Source organism: Ostreococcus tauri, assembly GCF_000214015.3.
Source record: "Ostreococcus tauri WGS project CAID00000000 data, contig chromosome 09, whole genome shotgun sequence".
Lineage (NCBI taxonomy): Eukaryota > Viridiplantae > Chlorophyta > Mamiellophyceae > Mamiellales > Bathycoccaceae > Ostreococcus > Ostreococcus tauri.
Window position 1 is genome coordinate 446,065 of NC_014434.2, and position 21,166 is coordinate 467,230.

General features: G+C 61.0%; 14 protein-coding genes across 14 annotated transcripts; 7 read left to right on the plus strand and 7 right to left on the minus strand.

Annotated features, from left to right (window-relative positions):
* Positions 1 to 4: 4 nt before the first annotated feature.
* OT_ostta09g02920 (unnamed product) lies at positions 5 to 902 on the plus strand (the record flags this gene model as incomplete). The annotated part of the gene is made up of 2 exons (XM_022983380.1): positions 5 to 97; positions 165 to 902. The coding sequence occupies 2 exons, from the start codon at positions 5 to 7 to the stop codon at positions 900 to 902; spliced, it is 831 nt and encodes a 276-aa protein (XP_022839653.1).
* Positions 903 to 938: 36 nt separating this feature from the next.
* OT_ostta09g02930 (Helicase, C-terminal) lies at positions 939 to 4,163 on the minus strand (the record flags this gene model as incomplete). The annotated part of the gene is made up of 1 exon (XM_003081234.2): positions 939 to 4,163. One exon carries the CDS (start codon positions 4,161 to 4,163, stop codon positions 939 to 941), a length of 3,225 nt encoding a protein of 1,074 aa, XP_003081282.2.
* Positions 4,164 to 4,227: 64 nt separating this feature from the next.
* OT_ostta09g02940 (unnamed product) lies at positions 4,228 to 4,668 on the plus strand (the record flags this gene model as incomplete). Its single annotated transcript, XM_022983381.1, has 1 exon — positions 4,228 to 4,668. One exon carries the CDS (start codon positions 4,228 to 4,230, stop codon positions 4,666 to 4,668), a length of 441 nt encoding a protein of 146 aa, XP_022839654.1.
* Positions 4,669 to 4,726: 58 nt separating this feature from the next.
* On the minus strand, positions 4,727 to 6,376 carry OT_ostta09g02950 (Clp protease proteolytic subunit /Translocation-enhancing protein TepA; the record flags this gene model as incomplete). Its single annotated transcript, XM_003081235.2, has 1 exon — positions 4,727 to 6,376. The coding sequence occupies one exon, from the start codon at positions 6,374 to 6,376 to the stop codon at positions 4,727 to 4,729; it is 1,650 nt and encodes a 549-aa protein (XP_003081283.2).
* A 243-nt stretch (positions 6,377 to 6,619) lies between these two features.
* OT_ostta09g02955 (Clp protease proteolytic subunit /Translocation-enhancing protein TepA) lies at positions 6,620 to 7,291 on the minus strand (the record flags this gene model as incomplete). Its single annotated transcript, XM_003081236.2, has 1 exon — positions 6,620 to 7,291. The coding sequence occupies one exon, from the start codon at positions 7,289 to 7,291 to the stop codon at positions 6,620 to 6,622; it is 672 nt and encodes a 223-aa protein (XP_003081284.2).
* A 431-nt stretch (positions 7,292 to 7,722) lies between these two features.
* OT_ostta09g02960 (Choline transporter-like) lies at positions 7,723 to 9,423 on the plus strand (the record flags this gene model as incomplete). The annotated part of the gene is made up of 1 exon (XM_022983383.1): positions 7,723 to 9,423. One exon carries the CDS (start codon positions 7,723 to 7,725, stop codon positions 9,421 to 9,423), a length of 1,701 nt encoding a protein of 566 aa, XP_022839655.1.
* A 234-nt stretch (positions 9,424 to 9,657) lies between these two features.
* On the plus strand, positions 9,658 to 11,115 carry OT_ostta09g02970 (unnamed product; the record flags this gene model as incomplete). Its single annotated transcript, XM_003081238.2, has 1 exon — positions 9,658 to 11,115. One exon carries the CDS (start codon positions 9,658 to 9,660, stop codon positions 11,113 to 11,115), a length of 1,458 nt encoding a protein of 485 aa, XP_003081286.2.
* A 78-nt stretch (positions 11,116 to 11,193) lies between these two features.
* Positions 11,194 to 13,215, minus strand: OT_ostta09g02980 (Neurolysin/Thimet oligopeptidase, N-terminal; the record flags this gene model as incomplete). The annotated part of the gene is made up of 1 exon (XM_003081239.1): positions 11,194 to 13,215. The coding sequence occupies one exon, from the start codon at positions 13,213 to 13,215 to the stop codon at positions 11,194 to 11,196; it is 2,022 nt and encodes a 673-aa protein (XP_003081287.1).
* Positions 13,216 to 13,453: 238 nt separating this feature from the next.
* Positions 13,454 to 14,599, minus strand: OT_ostta09g02990 (Cystinosin/ERS1p repeat; the record flags this gene model as incomplete). Its single annotated transcript, XM_003081240.2, has 1 exon — positions 13,454 to 14,599. The coding sequence occupies one exon, from the start codon at positions 14,597 to 14,599 to the stop codon at positions 13,454 to 13,456; it is 1,146 nt and encodes a 381-aa protein (XP_003081288.2).
* Positions 14,600 to 14,908: 309 nt separating this feature from the next.
* OT_ostta09g03000 (5-formyltetrahydrofolate cyclo-ligase) lies at positions 14,909 to 15,574 on the plus strand (the record flags this gene model as incomplete). Its single annotated transcript, XM_022983384.1, has 1 exon — positions 14,909 to 15,574. One exon carries the CDS (start codon positions 14,909 to 14,911, stop codon positions 15,572 to 15,574), a length of 666 nt encoding a protein of 221 aa, XP_022839656.1.
* Positions 15,575 to 15,608: 34 nt separating this feature from the next.
* Positions 15,609 to 16,535, plus strand: OT_ostta09g03010 (Methyltransferase type 12; the record flags this gene model as incomplete). Its single annotated transcript, XM_003081241.2, has 1 exon — positions 15,609 to 16,535. One exon carries the CDS (start codon positions 15,609 to 15,611, stop codon positions 16,533 to 16,535), a length of 927 nt encoding a protein of 308 aa, XP_003081289.2.
* A 55-nt stretch (positions 16,536 to 16,590) lies between these two features.
* OT_ostta09g03020 (Adenylylsulphate kinase) lies at positions 16,591 to 17,238 on the minus strand (the record flags this gene model as incomplete). Its single annotated transcript, XM_003081242.2, has 1 exon — positions 16,591 to 17,238. The coding sequence occupies one exon, from the start codon at positions 17,236 to 17,238 to the stop codon at positions 16,591 to 16,593; it is 648 nt and encodes a 215-aa protein (XP_003081290.2).
* Positions 17,239 to 18,065: 827 nt separating this feature from the next.
* Positions 18,066 to 18,893, plus strand: OT_ostta09g03030 (Eukaryotic porin/Tom40; the record flags this gene model as incomplete). Its single annotated transcript, XM_003081243.1, has 1 exon — positions 18,066 to 18,893. One exon carries the CDS (start codon positions 18,066 to 18,068, stop codon positions 18,891 to 18,893), a length of 828 nt encoding a protein of 275 aa, XP_003081291.1.
* Positions 18,894 to 19,039: 146 nt separating this feature from the next.
* On the minus strand, positions 19,040 to 21,073 carry OT_ostta09g03040 (unnamed product; the record flags this gene model as incomplete). Its single annotated transcript, XM_003081244.2, has 1 exon — positions 19,040 to 21,073. One exon carries the CDS (start codon positions 21,071 to 21,073, stop codon positions 19,040 to 19,042), a length of 2,034 nt encoding a protein of 677 aa, XP_003081292.2.
* Between the last annotated feature and the right edge of the window lie 93 nt (positions 21,074 to 21,166).

Here is a 21,166-nt window from a genome sequence, read left to right on the forward strand (position 1 = left end):
GACGATGGTGCGCGCGACGACGACGACGACGACGACGACGACGACGACGGGACGGAGGACGGGACGGACGCGCGTGGGGCGGGCGCGGTGGATGAATGCATCGTCCCGATGCGCGACCGATTCGCGAGGACTGACGACGACGACGACGACGGGCGACGACGCAGAGCTCGTTCGTGCGAGATGGATCGCGAGACCCGACGCTGGTGGACGTCGAGATCACGGAGGAGGAGGCGCGGACGCGCGCGGATCGACGAGAGGCGTTCGCGGCGCATCTGCGGGAGACGCGCGCGGAGAAGGAACTGGTGATGGCGTTCGCGACGATGTATCGATTGAACGCGCGGCCGAAGGATCCGTTGGAGTGGTTGCTGGAATACTTTGAGCGGGATCAGCGCACGTGCGTGCGGATGGCGGAACGAAAGGCTGAGGAGTACGCGTCGGAGTTGCGACGCGTCGAGGAGGAGCGCGCCGCGGCGGAGGCGAAGGTGCTCGAGTTGAACACCAAAGTTGAGAATCTCGAGCGAAAGATCGAGGAGATGAAACGTCGGCGAGTCGCGATCGGTATGGATGAGCGTGAAGGCGGACGGCACACTTCAGAAGATAAAGCCGACGTCTTCGACGACATGGGTCGGCGAGTGAAGCCGGGCATGACCGCGACGGAATACGCCGCGAAGAACGGACACGACGCCGCGTCGTTGAGCGACATCTCGGATACGGACACACACAGGAAGGAGGAAAAGAAGGAAAAGAAGGAGAAGAAGGAAAAGAAGGAAAAGAAGGAAAAGAAGGAGAAGAAGGAGAAGAAGGAGGAAAAAGAGAAGACTAGACGCTCGTCGTTGACCTCAGACGAGGACTTCTTTGGCGCGCCGGCGGGCGCGGTCGCCGACGTCTCCGGTCGCTTGTAACCTACAACCTACATCTCAACGTGTATTCATAACTCGCTACGTATACAATGAATCCGCGAAAACGATGCCGTGTCGCAGCGCTGCGGCGCCTTGTTCAAACTTCTTAGCCAAATCAGTGTCCCCGACGGCGACGCTCGATCGATGGAGCTCCATCATGAGTTCATCGAGTCGACGCATCGCTCGGATGATAGTCCCCTCGAACAAGTCCGTCTTCTTGACTATTTCACTGAAAGGTTCTCCCTGCGCCCAGCAGTACACGATTTCGACCATGGTTGGTTTGAACGAATCGACGAACTCGTCCACGTCTATCTCGATCTTGCACTCTTTTTGAACGTTGCCTATTTCGCGCGCGGCTTCCTGAAGAGCCTTGAGGGGTTTCGACAGAGCCTTTGACGATTTATCCATGTTCGTCGAGTTGCTCTTCTCCACTGGCATGAAGCACGAAGCGAGGGCGACGAGTGCGTGTGGATGAAGTCCGGCGAACACGCCGTTGAACATTAGCTCCGTGACCAAAAGCTCGTCGGCAGTATCGATTTCACACGCCGCCCGGCCCTTGGTGAGGACGACGCCGTCTGCATCGATGTGTCCCAACTTTTTCAAAACACGGCTTCGCGCGCTCAAATCGTCCCGAAACTTTGTCAGCTCGCTCGATGTAATCTTCTGCTTCAAATCCGACGCTTGAGCGAGTAGATTTGCCTTTTCCTCGAAGATGTTAATCTTGGCGGTCAGCTCGCTATTCTCTCGTGCGTCCGCCTCGCTGTACAAGGAATGCGACTGGAACTCCGCTCGCAGTGATCCGAGTGATCGATACTTTCTCACAAACGCAACATCATTGATTTTCATATCCTCGATTGGGTCGATGAGTGGTATATCTTTTCCCTTTTCCGTGAGTTTCTTTGTCACCGTCTCCACCGCAAGCCAAACGCTTTCGCGAGCTTCCTTTGAGCGCAAGTCATCGGGAAGGGTCAGACGCATCGCACTTATGGCGTCTACGAGATGCAATCCGACCGGTATTATCTCCGTCGAGTTATACTTCGGATTCTGTGCGTCTGCGGGCACGAGATTACCCTCGGCAGCGCCCGGTCCGCATCGAAGTAGACAATCCAAAACGTACGTGTTTTCACCGTTCGCACCCTCTACAGTCAGGACGTGCACCACGGCTCCCCATCCCCAATTCGTGTCGCCGTCTCGAATGCGTATGAGTCGACCAGAAGTGAAGAATCGCAGACAGTTTGATGGCTCCAGCATCGTCATCATTACTGATTTTTCCGCCTCGCGATAATCACGTCTGAGTTTGACGTATTCTTGGATTTCCTTGCTGTCCACCGCCTTGATTTTCGACGCTCTGTTCTGCACGTCAGCGAGTTTTGCCTTCATCTCGGGCAGTTGCTTCGCGTGTTGAAATTGGTGGAATGATCGAGATATCACGTACTCAGCATCGACGGTACCCGTGGCGCGCTTCAAGAGGTTGAGAATGCTGTAATAGCTCAACTTGAACTCGGAGTTCAGCGGTTGCGGCTCGCCGAGGATCATTTCCTTCATCGCCTGTTCTTCCATGCGCTCGTCACACATAACGATACAAATCCCACGATCATCCTTGCCTCGTCGTCCAGCTCTCCCGGACATTTGCGTGTACTCTCCCGGCGCCAACACGCGCATATCTGATCCGTCGAACTTTTTCACTGCGGTAAATATCACAGTCCTTGCCGGCATATTCAACCCCATCGCAAAAGTTTCTGTGGCGAACAAACACTTGATGAGCGATTCTCCGAACAAGATTTCAATCAGCTCTTTAAGTACGGGGAGCAAACCACTGTGGTGGATGCCGATGCCCGCCTCAAGCAAGGGCAAAATTGCCTTCACCGCAGTAAGCTGTCGATCCTCCTGTGACAAGTTGAGCAACGCCGCGTTGTACACCTCACGAACCTGTTCCGCCTCCTCAGGAGTATTAAAATTCAACTTTGCCACGTGTTTGGCGTACTCTTCGCACTCGCGTCGACTGAAACTGAAAACGATGACGGGGAAAAAGCTCTTCTCCTTGACCATCCGAACGATGCGCAAAATGTCCGCATCACCGCCTGAACCACCGCCGCCGCCGCGCCCACCGCCGCGCCCGCCGCCGCGTCCACCACCTCCACGTCCACCGCCGCGTCCTCTGCCCCCGCGATCTCCGCCACCGGAACTCTTTTCCGCGCTCTGTGCGATCGCTTGCATGAGCTTTGTGAAATTCTCCGACTTGAATTGGCTCTGTTCGTTGACGACGAGATGTAATCCGCTCCCGCCTTTGGGAAACGCGTAATGCTGCAACGGCGTCGGTCTATGATCGGTGTACACCACGTGACACGGATGTCTGTGCAAGCTAGTCACCCACTGAGCGAACTCCAGCGCGTTCGGGAGCGTGGCGCTGAGAAAAACTAACCTCGCGTCCTTCGGCGCGAATATGATTGACTCCTCCCACACCACACCGCGTTCGCGATCCCGCATGTAATGCACCTCATCGAACACGATCCACTTCACCTCTCGAATGACGTCTCCGCCTCGATACAACATCGACCGCAGCACCTCCGTCGTCATCACTATGCACGTGCTGTTCGGATTGATCGACGCTTCGCCCGTCATCAACCCGACGTCTCCGAACTCCTCGCTCAGCTCTCGAAACTTTTGATTACTCAGCGCCTTGAGCGGCGACGTATATATCACCCGCTGCTTATCCCTAAAAGCCATCGCGATCGCGTACTCCGCCACCACCGTCTTCCCCGCCGACGTGTGCGCCGCGACTAACACGCTCTCGTTCCGCTCCAGCGCGCCGACCGCCACGCGCTGAAACGCGTCCAACTCAAACGGGTACTCCTTCGCCCCCCGTCCCTCGTGCCTCGGGTCCATCAACCTCGCTCGATCACCCATCCATCCCGGCGGCGTCGCCACCTCGTGCACGCACGTCGAGCGTCCGCGCGCCGCGTGCGCGTCCGAAATCACCCGTCGCCCCGCCGCGTCCGCCGCCGTCCCATCCATCGGCACCGCGTCCACCGTCGCCGTCGTCGCCGCCGCCGCCGTCGCTCGACGCTTCCGCCCCCGCGCGTGGTCCTCCCCGGCGCCCGCGCGCGCGCCACCGACGGTGGACGTCGTCGACGCGGGCATTCGGCGTGTGCGGCCGCCGTTCGCGCGGCTGTCCCTTTCGACGACATCGCGTCCCTTTCGACGTCCCTTTCGACGACATTTCGTCCATTTCGACGTCCCTTTCGACGTCCCTTTCGACGACATTTCGTCCCTTTCGACGACGTCGCGTCCCCGTCGACGCCCGACGTCGACGCGCGCGCGACGGGCGATGCCGACGACCGGGGCGTCGGGCGCGGCGACGTCGAGCGAGGACGACGAGAGCGACGTGCGGTGCGTGGACGTGGCGTTCGAACGGGCGAAATCGTGGTTGGGGGCGTCGAGCGGGCCGAGCGCGATGGCGTTCGCGGCGTTCGCGGCGGAGGAGAGCGCGACGGCGGCGCTGCGGCGGAGACACCCGCGATTGGGGTTGGGGGCGACGCCGCGGCGGCGCGCGAGCGATTCGGTGGCGGCGCGTGGGATCGAGCGGGCGCTGACGAAGAGCGCGGCGCGGGCGGCGGCGGAGCGGCGGCGGAACGAGACGAACGTCGAGGCGAGCGAGAGCGAGAGCGAGAGCGAGGACGATCGGGTAAAAATGGTGAGTAGGGGTGGGAAGCGTCGGGGTGGGTCGGTGTACGACGACGGCGGTGGGAGACGGGGGAAGCGGCGGTGAGTTTGTTTGGCGGTTGTTCGACGCGCGGAGTTTGGAGTTTGTAATGTACACGCGCGAGCTAATGTGCGTCGACGTTCGGGTCGTTGACTATGTATTCGACGTCACCGGCGTCGTTGGCGACTGGGGCGACGCCCACGCGCTCGAGGAGGCGCTCACTCGCGGGCACTTGAGTCGCGAGAAGGCTCCACGCCAGGATTTCGCACTCCCCTTGCGAGTACTCGTCGAGCACTCGATCGATCGCCTTCTCCAGCGCCATTCGTGCGTGTTCGAGCGCGACTGTATCTTGGTCGAAGACGTAGTGTAAACGTGCGAGCGATTGAAGCGCCGTCTTGAGCTCCTGCGCCGAGGCACTTTCAGAGGCGTCGACGAAAGCGCGCGCCGCGTTCTTGAGCGCGACGTCTCCTACATCGTACTCCGCAGCGGCGAAGGACCAGAGCATGAGCACGATATTTTGCGGGTTTGCCGCGTATTCATACACGTCAGCGGAGAATTGATCACGCGCAAGCTCGAGAAGTTTTGCGCTCGCGGCATGAAGCGACGTCAACGCGTGCATCGTCGGAGCCAATTCGTGCGGAGAGAAATCATGGACTGAGCGCTTCACCGCTTCCACGACTGCTTGCAGAAACGTGCTCCAAATAAAGGCGTCGTCCTCATTCGGTCGCATCACGTTCAGAGACCAACAAATCATGCACAATGCTTGCTTGTTCAATCCATCCAATCCTTCGAGCAGTCGCCTCGCCGCCGCGTTGTGATACGCCGCGTCTTTAAATCCGATGTGAGCTTCACCCAGACGAGCGGTGGCGTACAAATTCAACGCAATGTCGCGCGGCAACAAGTCTCCATCGCGTTCGAGCTCCGCCATCGTGGCGTAATGCAGATTCTCCAGATGCGTCTGCGAGACCAGCCCGCGTCTCGACGCATCCATCTTGCCGTAGCACCACAACAGCGCGGACACGGTCGAGAACTCCAGCGGTGCGTCCGAGTCCACATCGATCGAGCTCGTGAACGCCTCCATGAGCGACTCGGATAATACCTCCATCGCTCCGGCGCTGACGACGTCGTGCAGGATGAAACTCACCTGAGCCGGCGACATCGATCCCGCGTTTCTCGCTCCGACGCGCACGAGCGACTCAATCGTCGCTGCGGGCGGCGTCTGCCCGACCATTCTGTTAATCTCAATCAAGTGCTTCAGCGCTCGACACAGCGTCGACGCTCGTCGAGGATCACGTTTAGCGTCCCATGAATCGAACACTCTCGGCGTCGCTTCCGTCGCCGCTCTCACGAACGCGCGCATCGCGTCCTCGACCTCCCCAGAGTCGACTCCACGTCGCTTATAAAAGTTAGCTACACCCCAAATCACCCGCACCGCGTCCGCGGCGACGAGCCCGCGTTCGCTCTCTAACCGCTCCGCCGCCGCTCGCAACAACTCGCCGCTCGGCAACGCGTCAAATCGCGCGACGTCCGCGTCGTGGAACACCCCGCCGACCGCGTGCACGCTCATCCGACGCGCATCTCGTCGCAACGCTTCGCTCGCGACTTCCACGAACCCTTCGCCCATGACGCTTCGAACCGACGACTTTGCCTTCGCGCACCGCTCGAGCGCGAGCGCCGCCGCGCGGCCGTCCACCTTCCCTTCCGCCGCCGTGCGGAGCTCCGCGGCGCTACGCGCGCGAGCGATCGCCTCTCGAGCGTCGCCGTGACCGCTCATCGCGCGCTCGCGACGCTTACGCTCGAGCAGAGCGTCGAGAACAGAGCCGCTCGAACCGGACGCGTCGTTAGAGCTCGCGCTCGTGCTCACGTGTCTGTGCGACGCGACTCTCGCCGCGACGGCGCATGCGTCGGTTGAGTTTGACGCTCGCCGCGCGCGCGAGAGCATGCCGCGCGCGAGCGTCTGCGGGGTGTCGCGCGACGAGCCGTCGAGAAAGCGTCGCCGAGCGCGTAAATAAATCGATTACAACGCGTGATCGAGCAAACCGAAATCTATCGCCTCTTGCACGCCCATGTACGTATCTCTGGCCATCATCGCCTCCAGTTCATCCGCGTCCTTACCCGTGTACCGAGCGATGAACCCGACTTGGGCCTTTGCGTTTCTGTTCAACTCTTTCGCCTGAATCTTCACCTCGATGGACGTCCCCGCCAAGCCCCCGAGCGGCTGACTGAGCACCATGCGGGCGCTCTGCGTCCCGTACCTCTTACCCTTATCCCCCGCGGCGACGAGCATCACCGGCGGCCCCGCGACGCACCCGAGGGCGACGGTGCTGATCGGGCACGACACGTACTCCATCATATCCAAGATGGCCGTCACGCAATACTGCGTCCCCGCCACGCAGTTCACCCAGATACGAATCTCTCCCTCCGGATCCTCCGCCTCGAGCGCCAACAACCGCGCGCACGCATCCAGCGCCACGTTCTCATCGATTCGCTGTCCCAAGAAGACGATCCGTTCGCTCGCGAGCGCGCCGAAGACGTCCGCCATCCGCCCATCCCCGAGCGCCACCGCCACCGGCACCGTCTCCGGTCCCGACGTCACCGCGCGCGCGCGCACCACCCGTCGTTCCTCCCTCGTCCGCCGCGCCGTGATCGCGCCCGGGCGCGACGCCGCGCGCGTGGTCGACGACGCCATGCCTCGGATGAAACCCTTCGCGTCTCGATGCGTGCTTTTGTTCGTTCGCTCGCGTCCGCGTCGCCGGCACCCGCGTCGTCGACGCGATCGATCGATGCGCGGACCCTCGAGCGCGCGCTCGCGCGTCGCCGTGTCGCGTCGCGCGCGCGCGCTCGCACGGGGACGCGCGCGCGAGGACGTGCATCGCGTCACGGCTGGGGTCGGCATAACGAAAACACATACGGTGACGCACACGCGACTGATGCGCGCCCGGACGGCACGGCTGGGGTCGTCATAACGAAAACACATACGGTGACGCACACGCGACTCCCGCGCGTCGCGAATCATTCGCGGCGACCGCGTCGACGCCTCGGTCGACGGCGCGCGACGCCGCGCGCGGGATCAACGCGCGCGAGGTGATCGCGCGCGCGTGCTGATCGCGCGCGCGCGTCATGGCGACGCACGCGAGCGCGCACGCGCCGAGAGAGACGCGAGGACGGCGAGACGGGTGTTGGGCGCTCGCGTTCGTCGCGGTCGCGGTCGCCGCGCTCGTCGTCGGTGTCGTCGCGCGCGCGACGACGCCGACGACGGGGACGAATGTGCAGACGTGGAAGGCGCTCAGGGGGGGGGAGGCGTGCTTTTTGGGGGGAGAGCGCGCGTGGCGGGGGACGCTGGAGGCGAATAAGGCGCGCATAGAGGCGAGCGCGACGCGCGTCGCCGCGGCGTCGCTCGGGTTAGGGGCGGGGAAAGGGCTGGGAAAACGATCGAGGATGATGATTGGGAGCGACGTGGGGGCGGTGGAGGGAAATTTGGGGGCGGAACAGGAAGCGGTGGACGCGGAGTCTTTGTTGCGAGCGACGTGGCCTTGGATCGTAACCGCGCTCGTCGCGAGCGTCTTCATGGGAATTTTCTTGATGCACGCGCTGAAGAATCACTCAAAGAGCGTGGTGTGGGGAGTGATGTACGCCAAGGTTGGTGTTCTGGCGGTCGTCACCATCGCCTCGCTCGCGCACGGGGCGCTGCAGGTGTCGCTGTTGCTCGCGTTTCTCACCTTGCTCTCGGCTCTCGTGGTGTGGATGTGGAGAGACGAGCTCAATTTGGTGGCTTCTATGATCGCCGTGTCGACGCAGAGCCTGTCGGACAACCCACACTTGGTATCGGTGACGATGCTGCTGCAGCTGGGCGTCCTGGCGTACATCTTACCCCTCGCTTGGTTCGCCGTCAGCGCGTCGCAACACGGCTCAGCCGCCATAAACAAGTACGCCATCGACAAAGCGACGACGGCGAACGCGTGCGTCGGGTACTACGGACAGGTGGTCGATTGTTGCACGTGGGAGCTTGAGCACTGGGTGGGCGGGTACTTCGCCCTCGTATTCTTCGCGGCGATGTGGGTGTTCGCGGCGGCGCTCGAGTGCCGCATGTACGTCGTCGGAGGCGTCGTCTCTCAGTGGTACTTCGCCCCGGCTGGGACGACCAACTTCAAGGGCACGACGAAGACATCGCTGCGTAACGCATTTGGGCCGTCGTTCGGTACGATTTGCTACGGCGGTTTCGTCATCACTGCCATCGAATTCCTCAAGGCGGCCGCCGAAAAGGCGCGCCGCGAAAACAGAGGAAATCTTCTCATGTGCTGTCTCTCGATTTGCCTCGAGTGCATCTACAACATCATCGAGTACATCACTCGTTTCGCCATGATCCAAGCCTCGATGAGTGGAGAGGCTTTCTGCGACGCCGCGAGAACCATCGCGGATCTGCTTCAGCGCAATTTTCTCCTCGCGTACGGCACGTACTACTTTCCTCAAACCATCCTGGGCACAGTCGTCCTTGTCCTCTCCGGACTTTTTGGCTACAGCATCTACACTCTCTCCGACCTCGGCTACGCCATCTCCGGCGACGACAATAACTCCAAAAATGCCATCATCGGCGGTTGCATCTGCTTCGTCGTCTCATACATCGTCCTCACGTTCGTCGTCATGATTCTCCTCAACGTCGTCGACGCAGTCTTCGTCTGTTATGCCGTGGACAAGGATCGATCGACGATTCACCACCCCGATCTCCACCAGGTCTTCAATGACGTCACCGAACGTCAGACCGCCAAGCAACGAACCGAGCAAGAGAACGACGACGCCAACACAAAGTACTCCTCCGTGTAAAACATGTCAACAGCATTACAACATTTGAAGCCTCACCCGACAGAGCCTCTCATTCTCCGATTGTTCCCGCACACCGCGCCGCACCACGCGCGCGGTCGTCCGCCCGCGATGTGGCGCCGTCGCGGCGTCCACGTCGCCCGCGCTCTGGGCGCCGCCTACGCCGCCGCCGAGCTCACCGCTTTCGTCGGGCATCAAAAACGAATCTCAGAAATCGAACGCGCGCCCAAACGAACAATGGATTTCAACGCGTTCGACGTCGACGCGCACGCGCTGTGGTTCGCGCGAGAGCTTCGACGGGAGCCGAACCCGCGAAGACTGTTCGAGGAGGTTTTTAACGATCGAGCGCTGGAGACGATCCCGCGGAATCGCGCTTTGGCGATGTTGGAGTTTTACCTGAGCGCGCGAGAGGCGAGCGAGCACGCGAGCGGGACGCACCCGCGGGGGATTCGAAGAGCGGCGGAGTCGTTATTGAGAGATTTGGAGCGTAGACACGGGTTAAAATTTGCACGGGATTGCCCGGTGTGGCCGGCGCGCGTGGGGGATGCGACGTTGGCGGAGGAGGTGGAGGCGGACGAGCGCATGGCGAAGGAGCACGGCGCGAGTTGGGGGAGCTGGTTCTTGAGGTTTTTCGGGTACAGGGAATCGAGGATACATAGCCCGGTGGAGGGTACGCCAGATTTTATTCGCACAAACACGCACAACATCACGGCGTGGTATAAGCCGTTGCTTTTGCAGTTGATGATTTGGAGGTATAGGGCGAAGAGCGAGGAGACGTTGCGCAGGAGCGGGTTCAAGGAGTACAAGGACGAGGACACGGACGTGAAGCTGTGGGTACGGATTCCGGAGACGTGCGCGCACGACACGGTGTTATTCTTCTTGCACGGTTTCGGCATGGGGGTGCCGCCGTACACATCGTTCATCGAGAAACTGCCAAAGGACAGGATCGTCGTTGTCCCGGAGTGGCCTAACATCTCGTATGGGCTCGATCGCTCGCATGAGTACCCGACGCCTCGTCAGTTAGCGAACGTCTTAGCGCAGACGGTGGAGCGCGTGCAGGATGAAAAGTCGCTCTTGTATCCGCAAGTCGAGGAGGCGGATGCGCAGCCCTGGTATCGCGAACGCTTCGGAGGGTGGTTCCGGAAAACGCCGTCGAAGGGCGAGCTGAACAAGTGTGATGTCATCGCACACTCGTACGGCACCGTCGTTCTCACCGGGTTCAGACGTCATTATCCAGATATGGTGCGACGTTGCGTGTACATCGATCCAGTGTGCTTTCTTCCCGCGTTCGGGAGCTATCTGAAGTACGCGTACGACGACCACTTGCTCGCGTGGCAACACTTGACGCACTACATCTCCAACAAGCTCGCGAATCCAGAAGAGCCGATGGACCTGTTCAACATTCTTCTCAGCTCTTGGTTCATCAAAGGCGATGTTTCTACGCAGCAGTTGATGAAACGATTATTGTTCCCGCACGAGGCGTGGGAGAGAGGTCCGATGAGTAGCGAGGATCTCATCGTGCTCTCAGGGTTGGACGAAATTGTCGCATCGAAGGAGGTGGAAGCACGTCTTCGCGTCGCGTGGCCGACCGTACGCATGATTCATGAGAAACAGTGGCAGCACGGGGGATTCTTGTTGGAACCGGATCCTCACGATGTCGTACCGCTCATTCTTAAGTTTGTTAGCAAAGTTTAGAGGTTAGAACCTTAGTGTATCAATCACATTCGGAGAAATGTAAGAGTATTTGTTGCGCGTAGCTTGTCGCTAATCATCTTAGAGTACGCCCATCCGTTTCAAAAACGGATTGAGAGAAGCTTCACGCCCGAGAAAATTGGAAAGCATGTCATCGCCAGCCACGGTGGCGCACGGCGCTAAGATCATGTCCTTGTACTTACGACCGAGCGCGGGATCACAGACATTCGGCCTGTTCGCTTCGAACTCGCTAAACAAGTCAGCCGCAAAAGCCTCGCTCCAAAGATAGCCGTAGTATCCAGCGGAGTATCCCATCATTAGATGAAACCAACTCGCGACTGGGAATGCGCCGTCGATGCTCGGTATTTTGCTCAATGATGCCGTGATTCTGTTGTAAAAGTCGATGCTGTCGTACTTTTGCCCCTCGAACTCGTACGGGCCAGGGCCACCGTGCACGGCCAAATCGAACAGCGCCATAGAGATGAATCGAGAGCGAGCGTATCCCTCGAGGGCACCTCGACTGGCACTTAGCGCATCTATATCTTCTTTCGGTAAGCTCTCGCCCGTGCTGTAATGTTTCGAAAGACGAACGAGCACTTCAGGTTGCCAAACAAAGTTTTCGAGCATCATGGACGGCACCTCGAGAAAGTCTTGTTCGACGCCTCCCGGCCATGGGACCGCGCTCCACGCCCATGCGTGCACGCTGTGCTGACTCTTGCTAAGAACGCAGTGCATGACATGCCCGAATTCGTGGAAAAACGTTTCAACCTCGCGGAAGCGCAGCAGTGCGGGCTTTCCGTCCGCTGACGGTTTGCTCAGGTTGCCGATGTTCACGCATGCTGCAGGGGTGAACTCCCCGTCGGCCGCGAAAGCCGGTCTCAATGGATACACGCACTGGTGCGTGTACTTTCCAGGACGAGGGAAGAGATCGAGATAGAAGAAACCTAACACATTTTGCTCCCCATCTGCCTCTCGCACGGAGTAGCACTCCACGTCCTCGTGCCACACCTCCGCGTCCACGCGCGTGAAAGTCAGACCGAGCAATGACTGGTACGTGCTCAAAATCTCTTGCTTCACGTGTTCTAAAGGAAAATACTCGCGTATCTTTGCCTCGTCCACGCCGAGCGTCGCCTTAAACTTTGTCGAATAATATGCCACATCCCAGCTCTGGATTGGTCCGGCATCTGGTCCCTCCTCTTCATCCTTCAACTTTTGCAAATCCTTGAGATCGCCGTCGAGTTTACCGCGCGCTTTCACGAGCAAATCTCTCAGAAACTGCTCGGCGCGCTCAGGCGTCCTCGCCATCTTAGGCTTGAGCATGTATTCTGCGTGCGACTTGTATCCCAACATGCGAGCGCACTCGTTGCGCAGCTCGACGACGCGAAGGAACCGGTCCGTGTTCACGTCTTGGCACTGCCTCGCCTTGGCCTCAGCCATGCGCTTCCTGCTCTCCGACCGTTTTGCGAACTGCATCACCGGCATCATGTCCGGCGCGATCAATCCAACGAGACGCGCCCCCTGCTCGTCCTCATCGTACGCCGTCACATCGACGCCCTCCAACTCCTCCTCAGTGTATGCAACCTTGGTCGTGTCCTCGTTGATCGCCGCGCAAAAGCTCGAGCACAACTCCTCGAGTTCCCCCAACTTTTGCATCAGCACTTTCTGCGAAGCTTCGTCGAGCGCGGCACCGTTTCTCTCGAACTCGCGCATCAAGTACTCGCTCGCCCGTCTCGCCTCGGCGTTCGGCGCCGAGTCCGCACCCACGCGTACCATCGCCTGGTACACCTCTCTCCGCGCGAACGTCCCATCGAACATCGCCTTCAGCGCATCCTTACCCCGCGTGCTCGCCTCTCTCGTCGCCTTATCACCGTGCGTCATGCTCGGCAGCGTGACGCTCGCGCTCGCCTCGGACGCTCGTCCCAGAGCGTCAAGCGTCTTTCCGAACGTCGTCGCCCACGTCGTCCCTGTCGACGCCTCACTTAGCGCGTTCTCGTACGCTCGAGCGATGCGTTGCGTCATCGACGAAATCTCGCTCGGCGTCACGCGATCGGTGAACGTGGGCGTGGACGACGGCGCGGGGGCGAGCGCGTCCGCGACGCGCATGACTGATGCTGAAACCTTTGACGAAGCGTTTCGTGCGTTTCGTCGCGCTTGCAGCTCGCGAAGCGTGGGTTTAAGCGCGTCGACGCGGGAACACTGTGCTGTCGACGTGTGCGTGGCGGTGAGGCGCGCTCGGAGTGCGACGCGCGCGCGCATGCGCGTCTCAAAGTGTGGCTGAGCGAGCGCGGAGGCGTTGAGTTCATCGAGCGACGGTAACGTTGCTTGATAATTGTGCTGCTATTTACAAATATTTCACGAGGGAGGTGAAGAAGTGCTTATCGGTGCACATGCGTTGGTACACGTACGCTCCCTTCTCCCCCAGACCGACGTCGGCGGGAATGCCTTTGACCCAATCTTCTTCCGCCGAGTCGTCGTCTTCATCCTTGGACTCCGTCGTATCCGTTAATCCAGAAGTTTCACCATCGCCTCGCGCGCCAGACCGACGCCTGTGCGTGTCGTTGTACAAATTCACGCCGAAGATGGCCACCTCCAATCCGTGTCCCACGAGCGGAGGTCCCCACGTGGACCACGACTCCTTCATCACCGCCTTTTGTATCGTCGCCCCTAAACCACCGCCGATGGACAAGAGCAACCGCAGGTAACTCATCGCCCCCGACCCTTGGGAGTGGATCGACTCCCATAACTGCGGCACGTATCTAACCGTCTCCAACACCGCGTTCAATAAACCTAAGACTATGGCGTACGACTCCAAATCGTAACACGTCTTCCCAAACAACATCCGCACCACGGGCGCCGCCAAGAGCGCGATGGGGAAGCAGTGCGCCGTGAACCCATACCACGCCCACTTACGCCGCGTCATCACCCTCCCGCAGTGATCTATCTTCTCCTCGCTCGTGTAATGCGCCGCGAGCGGGAACAACGGCAGCCACAACATCGTGTATATCGCCGTGTAGTACACCGTCAACAAGCTCGTTCGACATCGCTCCGTCTCGTACCCCGTCGCCCCTCTCGCGCACCGCCTGATCTGTTCGTAGTGCAACACGAACACGTTCATCGTCGCGCACATATTCGACACGTTCATCAGCGCCAACGACGTCAGAGATAACCCCACCGCGTTCCGCAACGCGAACAGTTTCAAGTACTGCGGCACCGCGCCCAACACGCATCCCAACACGAACACCGTCATCATCGCCGTCGCCGCCTCGCTCTCCCTGTACGGCGTCAGGAAGCACGACGTATCGGTGTGCGGTCGAAAATCAACCCCATCCGTGATCGCCGTCGTCGCCGCCTTCGCCTGCGCGTGCGCCTGCGCGTGCGCCCCGAGCGCGCGCATCGACCCGAGCGCTCGCGCGCTCGCGTCCACCACGGTGGACCCGAGCGCGACGCACCGCCCGATCGTCGCCTCCGCGAGCGCGGCGAGGACCATCGCGCGCGCGTCACCCGTCACCCACGCGCGCGCCGCCGCCGACGCGTCGCGCACTGCGAACGTGCACGCGCGGTCGCCCCATGGTGTTGGCTCGACCGCCACCTCGACGCATCGTCCGCGCGAGTGCGCGCCGCTCGGCGTCCACGGCGTCGCGTCGCCCGTGAAAACACGGCGAGCCGCCGGGTGATGCGCGTCGCCGCGATCGCTCGAACGCGCGTCGCGACGGGCGGCGCCGCGAGCGTCGGACGTGGGTGTTGGCGTCGACCTCGAGCGCGCGTGGACGCGCGAACGGACGACGCGACGCGAGCGATGAAGGCGGCGGCGCGCGACCGCGCGCGCGAGGCGCTGCGGAGGATGACGCGGGAGGATATGCGTGCGGCGGACGCGTCGATCGAGGGACGCCTGGGTGAGATGCGGCGGACGCGAGACGCGCGGCGCGTCGCGGCGTACTTGGCGAGCGAAAGGCTTCGAGAGTGCGCGACGAGTGGGTTCGTCCGGCGGGCGCTCGCGAGCGGGAACACGAGAGTGTTCGTCCCGCTGGTGAGTGATGCGTCGACGTCATCGATGCGAATGCTCGAGATTGAGGATCCGGAGACGGACGTCGAGCGCGGCGCGTACGGCTTGCCCGAGCCGCGCGCGACGCGAGCCGACGGAAGTCGTCGCGTGGACGCCTTGGAGGACATCGAAACCGTCGGCGCGCTCGATGTTATCATCGTTCCCGGTTTCGCTTTCGGCGAGGACGGTCGAAGGCTCGGTCGCGGGGGTGGATATTACGACGCGTTTCTCGCTCGCTACGCCGACGCGTGCGTCCGCGTGAACGCGTCGCCGCCGCTCGTCGTCGCCCTCGCGTACGAGTGTCAAATTTGCCCGCCCGGCGTCGTGCCCATTGATGCGCACGATCGCATCGTCGACGTCGTCGTCACGGAGTCTCGATCGTTCGCGTGCACGTCCGCGGGCTCCGACGCGCTCGCCTAGCCGCACACCGGGACGCGCGCTCGACGCCGTCGACATGTCCGTCGCCACCGATTTCTGGCGACGCAAGTACGAGCGAGACGCGAGAAAGTACTGGGACACCTTTTACAAGCAACACGGCGAGAATTTCTTCAAGGATCGACACTGGCTCGCTCGTGAGTGGCCCGAGGTGTTTCCACTGGCGGCCGAACGAATGTCGAGCGAGCACGTCTCCGAGACGTCGCGCGATCGCGTCGAGGACCGCGTCGGGTCGGCGCCGACGTACGTCGTCCCCGTGGACCGCCCGAGGGCGTTCCTGGAGGTTGGATGCGGGGTCGGGAACACGGTGTTTCCGATTGTTGAGTTGGAGCCCGAGGCGACGGTGTATTGCTGCGATTTCAGCGCTCGGGCGATCGATTTGGTGAAGCAGAGGGCTTCGACGTTAGCGGAAAAGGATAGGGGACGCGTGAAGGCGTTCGTGTGCGACGCGACGTGTGAGAGTTTGTTGGATAACGTCCCGGCGGGTTCGATCGACGTGGCGACGCTGGTGTTCGCGTTGAGCGCGATGTCCAGGGAACGCATGTCTTTTTGTTTGAGGAATCTATCGACGGTGATGCGCGATGGACAGATCGGGACGATTTGTGTTCGAGATTACGCCGCGGGAGATCTAGCTCAAGAGCGGTTCGAGGGGAAGTCGGCGGGGAACCAGAAGATATCGGAGAATTTCTACGTTCGCTCGGATGGAACCAGGGCGTATTACTTCACGCGAGAGGATTTGAGCGCCCTATTCGCGGACGAGGGCATGGAGCTTCGCAACGTGCACGTGCAAGAGGCCGTGATCACGAACAGGGCTGAGGCGAACGATATGAGCAGACGATGGATTCAGGCGACGTTCGCGAGTCCAAAAGCGGCGGCGACGAATTTCGAGCCGCCGCCGCCCGTCGAGTTGCCGCAGCGCTGGACCCCGCCCGTGAAGTCTTCGTGACGGTGTAAAATTATGTAGTCAATACGAAATATGATCATTGCAAACTTGAAGTCGTTTACGCCTTCAAGAAACCCTTTTTATCCAGGTATTCGATGATCTTCTCCGCCATTTCTCTCGGCGGCGCCAAGACGCCGTCCTCCTTGGCGACCTCCATCTCGATCTCAGCGTTCTCCGGCTCCTCGTACGGATCGTCGATTCCGGTGAAACCCTTAATCTTACCCGCGCGCGCGGCCTTGTACAACCCTTTTGGGTCGCGATCCTCGCACACGCTCAAAGGAATCTTCATGTACACCTCGACGAAGCGGTCGCCGACGCGTTCGCGGACGCGCAAGCGATCCCGCTTATACGGCGAGATAAAGCTCACGAGCGTGATCATCCCGCTATCCGCGTACAGTTTCGACACCTCACCGATTCTTCGAATGTTCTCTTCGCGATCCTCCGCGGTGAACCCCAAATTGGAGTTCAACCCGTGACGAATGTTATCCCCGTCGAGCACCTGCGCGATCTTCCCGCGCTTGAACAGTTCGTGCTCCAGCGTGTACGCCACCGTGGACTTCCCGCTTCCCGACAATCCGGTGAACCACAACACGCATCCCCGCTGTCCCAACGCGCGTTCGCGCGTCTCCCGATCCACCGCGCCCTCGTGCCACTTGATGTTGGTCGATTCCCCAACCTTGTACGCATCCACCGTCACGTCGCTCATCCCGCGCCTCGTCGCCTCCGATCCCACCGCGCGCGCGAGCGACGCCGCGCGCGCGCACACCTCTCTCGCGCGCGAGCGAAGCATCGACCGCGCGTCGCCGTTCTCCGGCGTCGCGACCCGGGCGCGCGCGCGGCGACGCGAAACCCTCGAAGTGGCGCGAGTGGTGGCGCACATAGGGTGTAATTGGATCAGTGTACGACACGCGTGTACGTACTGGGAGACACACGCGATCTATCAATACCACACGATAGGTCGGCCCGACGCCGCCTAGGTTGGTCGCATCACGATCTATGAGTCGTGATGCTGACGCCGATCACGAAATCGATGATTCAGATCATGATGCTATATTGAGTGTATGTAAAGCCTATCATTTGCTGATATTGACGGGTATACCTCACTGATAGGCATCAAGTGACTGATAATACGCTATGTCGGTACCGGTTTCGAGGAAATACAGCGATGATAAGTAAATTGTGTCACTGTTCTAACCCTAGCACCCCCTCGAAGAGCGTCGCCGCAAGCTTGAAATTTCCTCCAAGGTCGCATCACGATCCATGGGTCGTGATCGTGATGCAGATCACGAAGTTTCGGGTCGTGAGGGAGATCGTGATGCCAATTTTACCCAACCCAGGACGCCGCCGGTCGGGTCACGGCGTCTCACACGGCGTGTCACGGTGTTATGTACGTCGAATACGGCGGCGACGCCCCACGCGCGCGCGTCCACGTGGCAACCGTTTCGCGAATGAATCGCCATCGCGCGATCGCGTCGTCGACGCCCCGCACGGCGCGACGTCCGTCGACGAACGATCGCGCGGGAAACGCGCGAGATGTTTTTTGAAGATCTCACGCGCGATCTCGCGGCGGTGCTCGAACCCGCGGCGGTGGCGGTGACGACGATCGCGGCGACGGGGCGGAAGGATTCCGCGCTCGCGGGCGTCGACGTCGCGATCGACGTGGACGAGCGGGCGAAGGCGTTGGACGGGCGCGTTGGACGGACGTTTGAGCTCCCGGTCGATGGCGTGACGATCACGGCGAAGACGAATCAGCGGGGTGACGTGAGCGCGGACGTGGAGGCGCGCGGATTGATCGCGGGCTTGGACGTCGTCGCGGAAAAGTTGACGAAGGAGATGAATGACGCGACGTTCGGGGCGAAGTACGCGCTCGATGCGATCGGTATCACGGCGGATGGATCGGTCGGTGGCGGTGACGCGATCGAAGCGAGCGCGGCGTTCGCGATCGATGACGACACCGCGGTCGGCGCCAAGGCGACGGTGACCCCGTCCTCGGGCGGGGTGACGGAGTGGTCGCTCGCGGCGCATCGCAGGGATGGACCGACGACGCTCAGCGCCGCGGTCACCGACGGTGGTAACACCATCTCCGTCGGATGGGTCAGTGAACTCGACGCCAACACCAAAGCCGGGATGGAGACCAAGCTGCAGACCGGCGGAGAGAGCGCCAAGCTGAGCTACTCGCTCGGCGTGGCAAAGAAGCTTCAATCCGGCGACACGATGCGCGTGGTGTACACCAGCCACGGTGATACCGATGTGACGTACACGACGGAACTCTGCGAGGGTGCGACCGCCACCGCGTGCGTTCGACTCGCCAGCAAGGGACATCATTACAAGACTGGCTTCGCGCTCAGCATGGGTCAATAATCGGCGCACAATTTTGCTCACTACGCATTCACCGGTACATATCACAAACACTACGCAAGAGCGCGGATGATGAAGAGGCATCGACCCGCGCAATCAAATATACTACTACGTAAGACTCCGTTTGTCAATAATACTTACTCCTCAAATTAACGAGGCACGTTCGACGCTTGAAGCGGGTTGTACGACAACGCGTCTCGCGAAACGTTGCGGGTGAGCGTCTGGACGTCGCGAGAGTGTTCGAGCTCGTGCGCCTTCTCCATGATGCTCTCCATCGTCGTGTCCGCATCCGATATCGAGGTGGAAAATCCCAGCACCGAACGACGAGGTCGTTCTTCAGACGTCCGTGGAGAGTCCGCGCCCGAGGCTTGCATAGAGAGTTGCACGAGACTCGTATTGTCGCTACCACCGGGAGCCGACTTATCGCGAATCATCTTACTAAACTGAGTAATGACCTCGAACACGTTTCGTACGCTCTCTTTTCGCGCGCTTTTCTCGTTGGGATCGTCCGTCCACGTCAGCTCGGAGTTGCACGCGCTTTCCGCCGCGTTCACTTCCTCTTGTGCTGCCTCCGCGGCCTCCTCCGCTTGTTTCTGTTGCCCTTCGGCGATTTGTAAGTCTTTATTCAGAACGTCGATCTCTTCATCGAGCGCGGACGCCCACATCCGTGCCTCCTCTGACATACTTTTCGTCGCGTGGTATTGATCTTCGTACACCTGCACGGCGGCGTGCGACATTTTGCACGCAATGGTGCAACGCTGCGCCTCGAGGTAGCACACGCGCTCGTCCTCTGCGGCGGCGTAGTACTCGTCAATCCCGAGTTTGATCTCTTCGTCGACGTCAGCGAGTAAACTTCTCGTGGACGCCTCCAAGGCACGCATCTCCGCCATGCACTGACTCGTCGCGTCGTTCAGAGACGCCTCGGCTCGATCACGTGCGGTGAGCGCGGCGGCGGATTCAATGTCAATGCTCTTGTTGTACTTTGCCGGTGATTTCTTCGCGACAGCATCCATAGCGTTGATCAACGCCTCCTCGAGGCGGTGCGTCATCTCGTCGTAAGCGACAAACATCGTCTTGGTGACATTCGACGCTCGAAGAGAGAACTCTTTCTGCCTGAACTCCAACAGGTCAACGCTCGATTCCATCGACGTGTGCACGGCGTTCCGGAACGTCGACAGGATGCCCTTCTTCCTATCGCGAGCATTCTGAAGCGCCGTTCTCGCGGCATGCACGCGCGCCGTCGCCTCTGCTAGGTTGCCATCGGCGGTTAAACGTGCGTCTTCGAGCTGTGGCGTCTTCGCGAGCTCACGCTCGCGTTCCTCCGTCGCCGTCTCAAATGTCGTCCTGGTTTGCGCCGCCGACACCAGGCGCCTGCCCTTCTTTTCCTCAATCTTCTGCAGGTGTTCCGCGATGTCCTGTCGAGCCCTTTTCGCCGATTTCAGCTCCCACATCGCCGCCGCGTGCGCGAGCTTCTTCACCACGAGCGTGGCCTTTTGCAAAGCCGCGCGGGCGTCTCCCTCTCTCGCCCGAGCAACCGTCACCATGACGTCCCAAGGCATCAGCGCGCTCTGCCCTAAAGGCGTCGTCGGCGTCCCCGAATCGCTCGTCCCACTCCGACTCCCATCGTTCGCGATATCATCTTGACTCGTCCGCCGTCTCGCCTCGCCCTCCGCTTCGCTCCTCGCGCGCTCCGCCTCGAGCACGAGTTCTCGCAAGCGTTCCTCCTCCACCCGCGCCGCGACGAGACGACTCTTCATCACCGTCGCCGCCGCCTTTCTCGTATCCACACCGATCGACAAGAACCAATGCGCCTCCTCTTCCTTCACCACCACCGGCACCGACGCCGTGAAACTCCCTCGCCGTTCGTCTCCGCCTCCGTCGTCCCCCGACCCGCCCGCCCGCCCGCCGAACGATCGCCCTCTGAATCCCCATCCACCCGTCTCATCGTCCTCGCTCTCCATCCCCTCATCCGCGTCCACGCCCGCGAACGTGACGTTCGCCCCCTTCTTCGTCGCCGTCGTCGTCGTCGTCGTCGCCGCGTTCGGCGTCGCCGTCGCGCGCGCGATGTCATTCTCCCGCCCCGTCGTGGGCTTTAAAATCGACTTCACCGGCGTCGCCGCCGGTCCCGGGGGCGCGCGCGCGCCCGGCGTCGTCGACGACGGTTTCGCGCACGCCGATCCCATCGCGCGCCGCGGTCGCGGGCGCGACGCGACGACGCGGACGACGCCGGGGCGCGGACGATGCGCCGTCGTCAGCGCGCCACGGGTGTGTGTGCG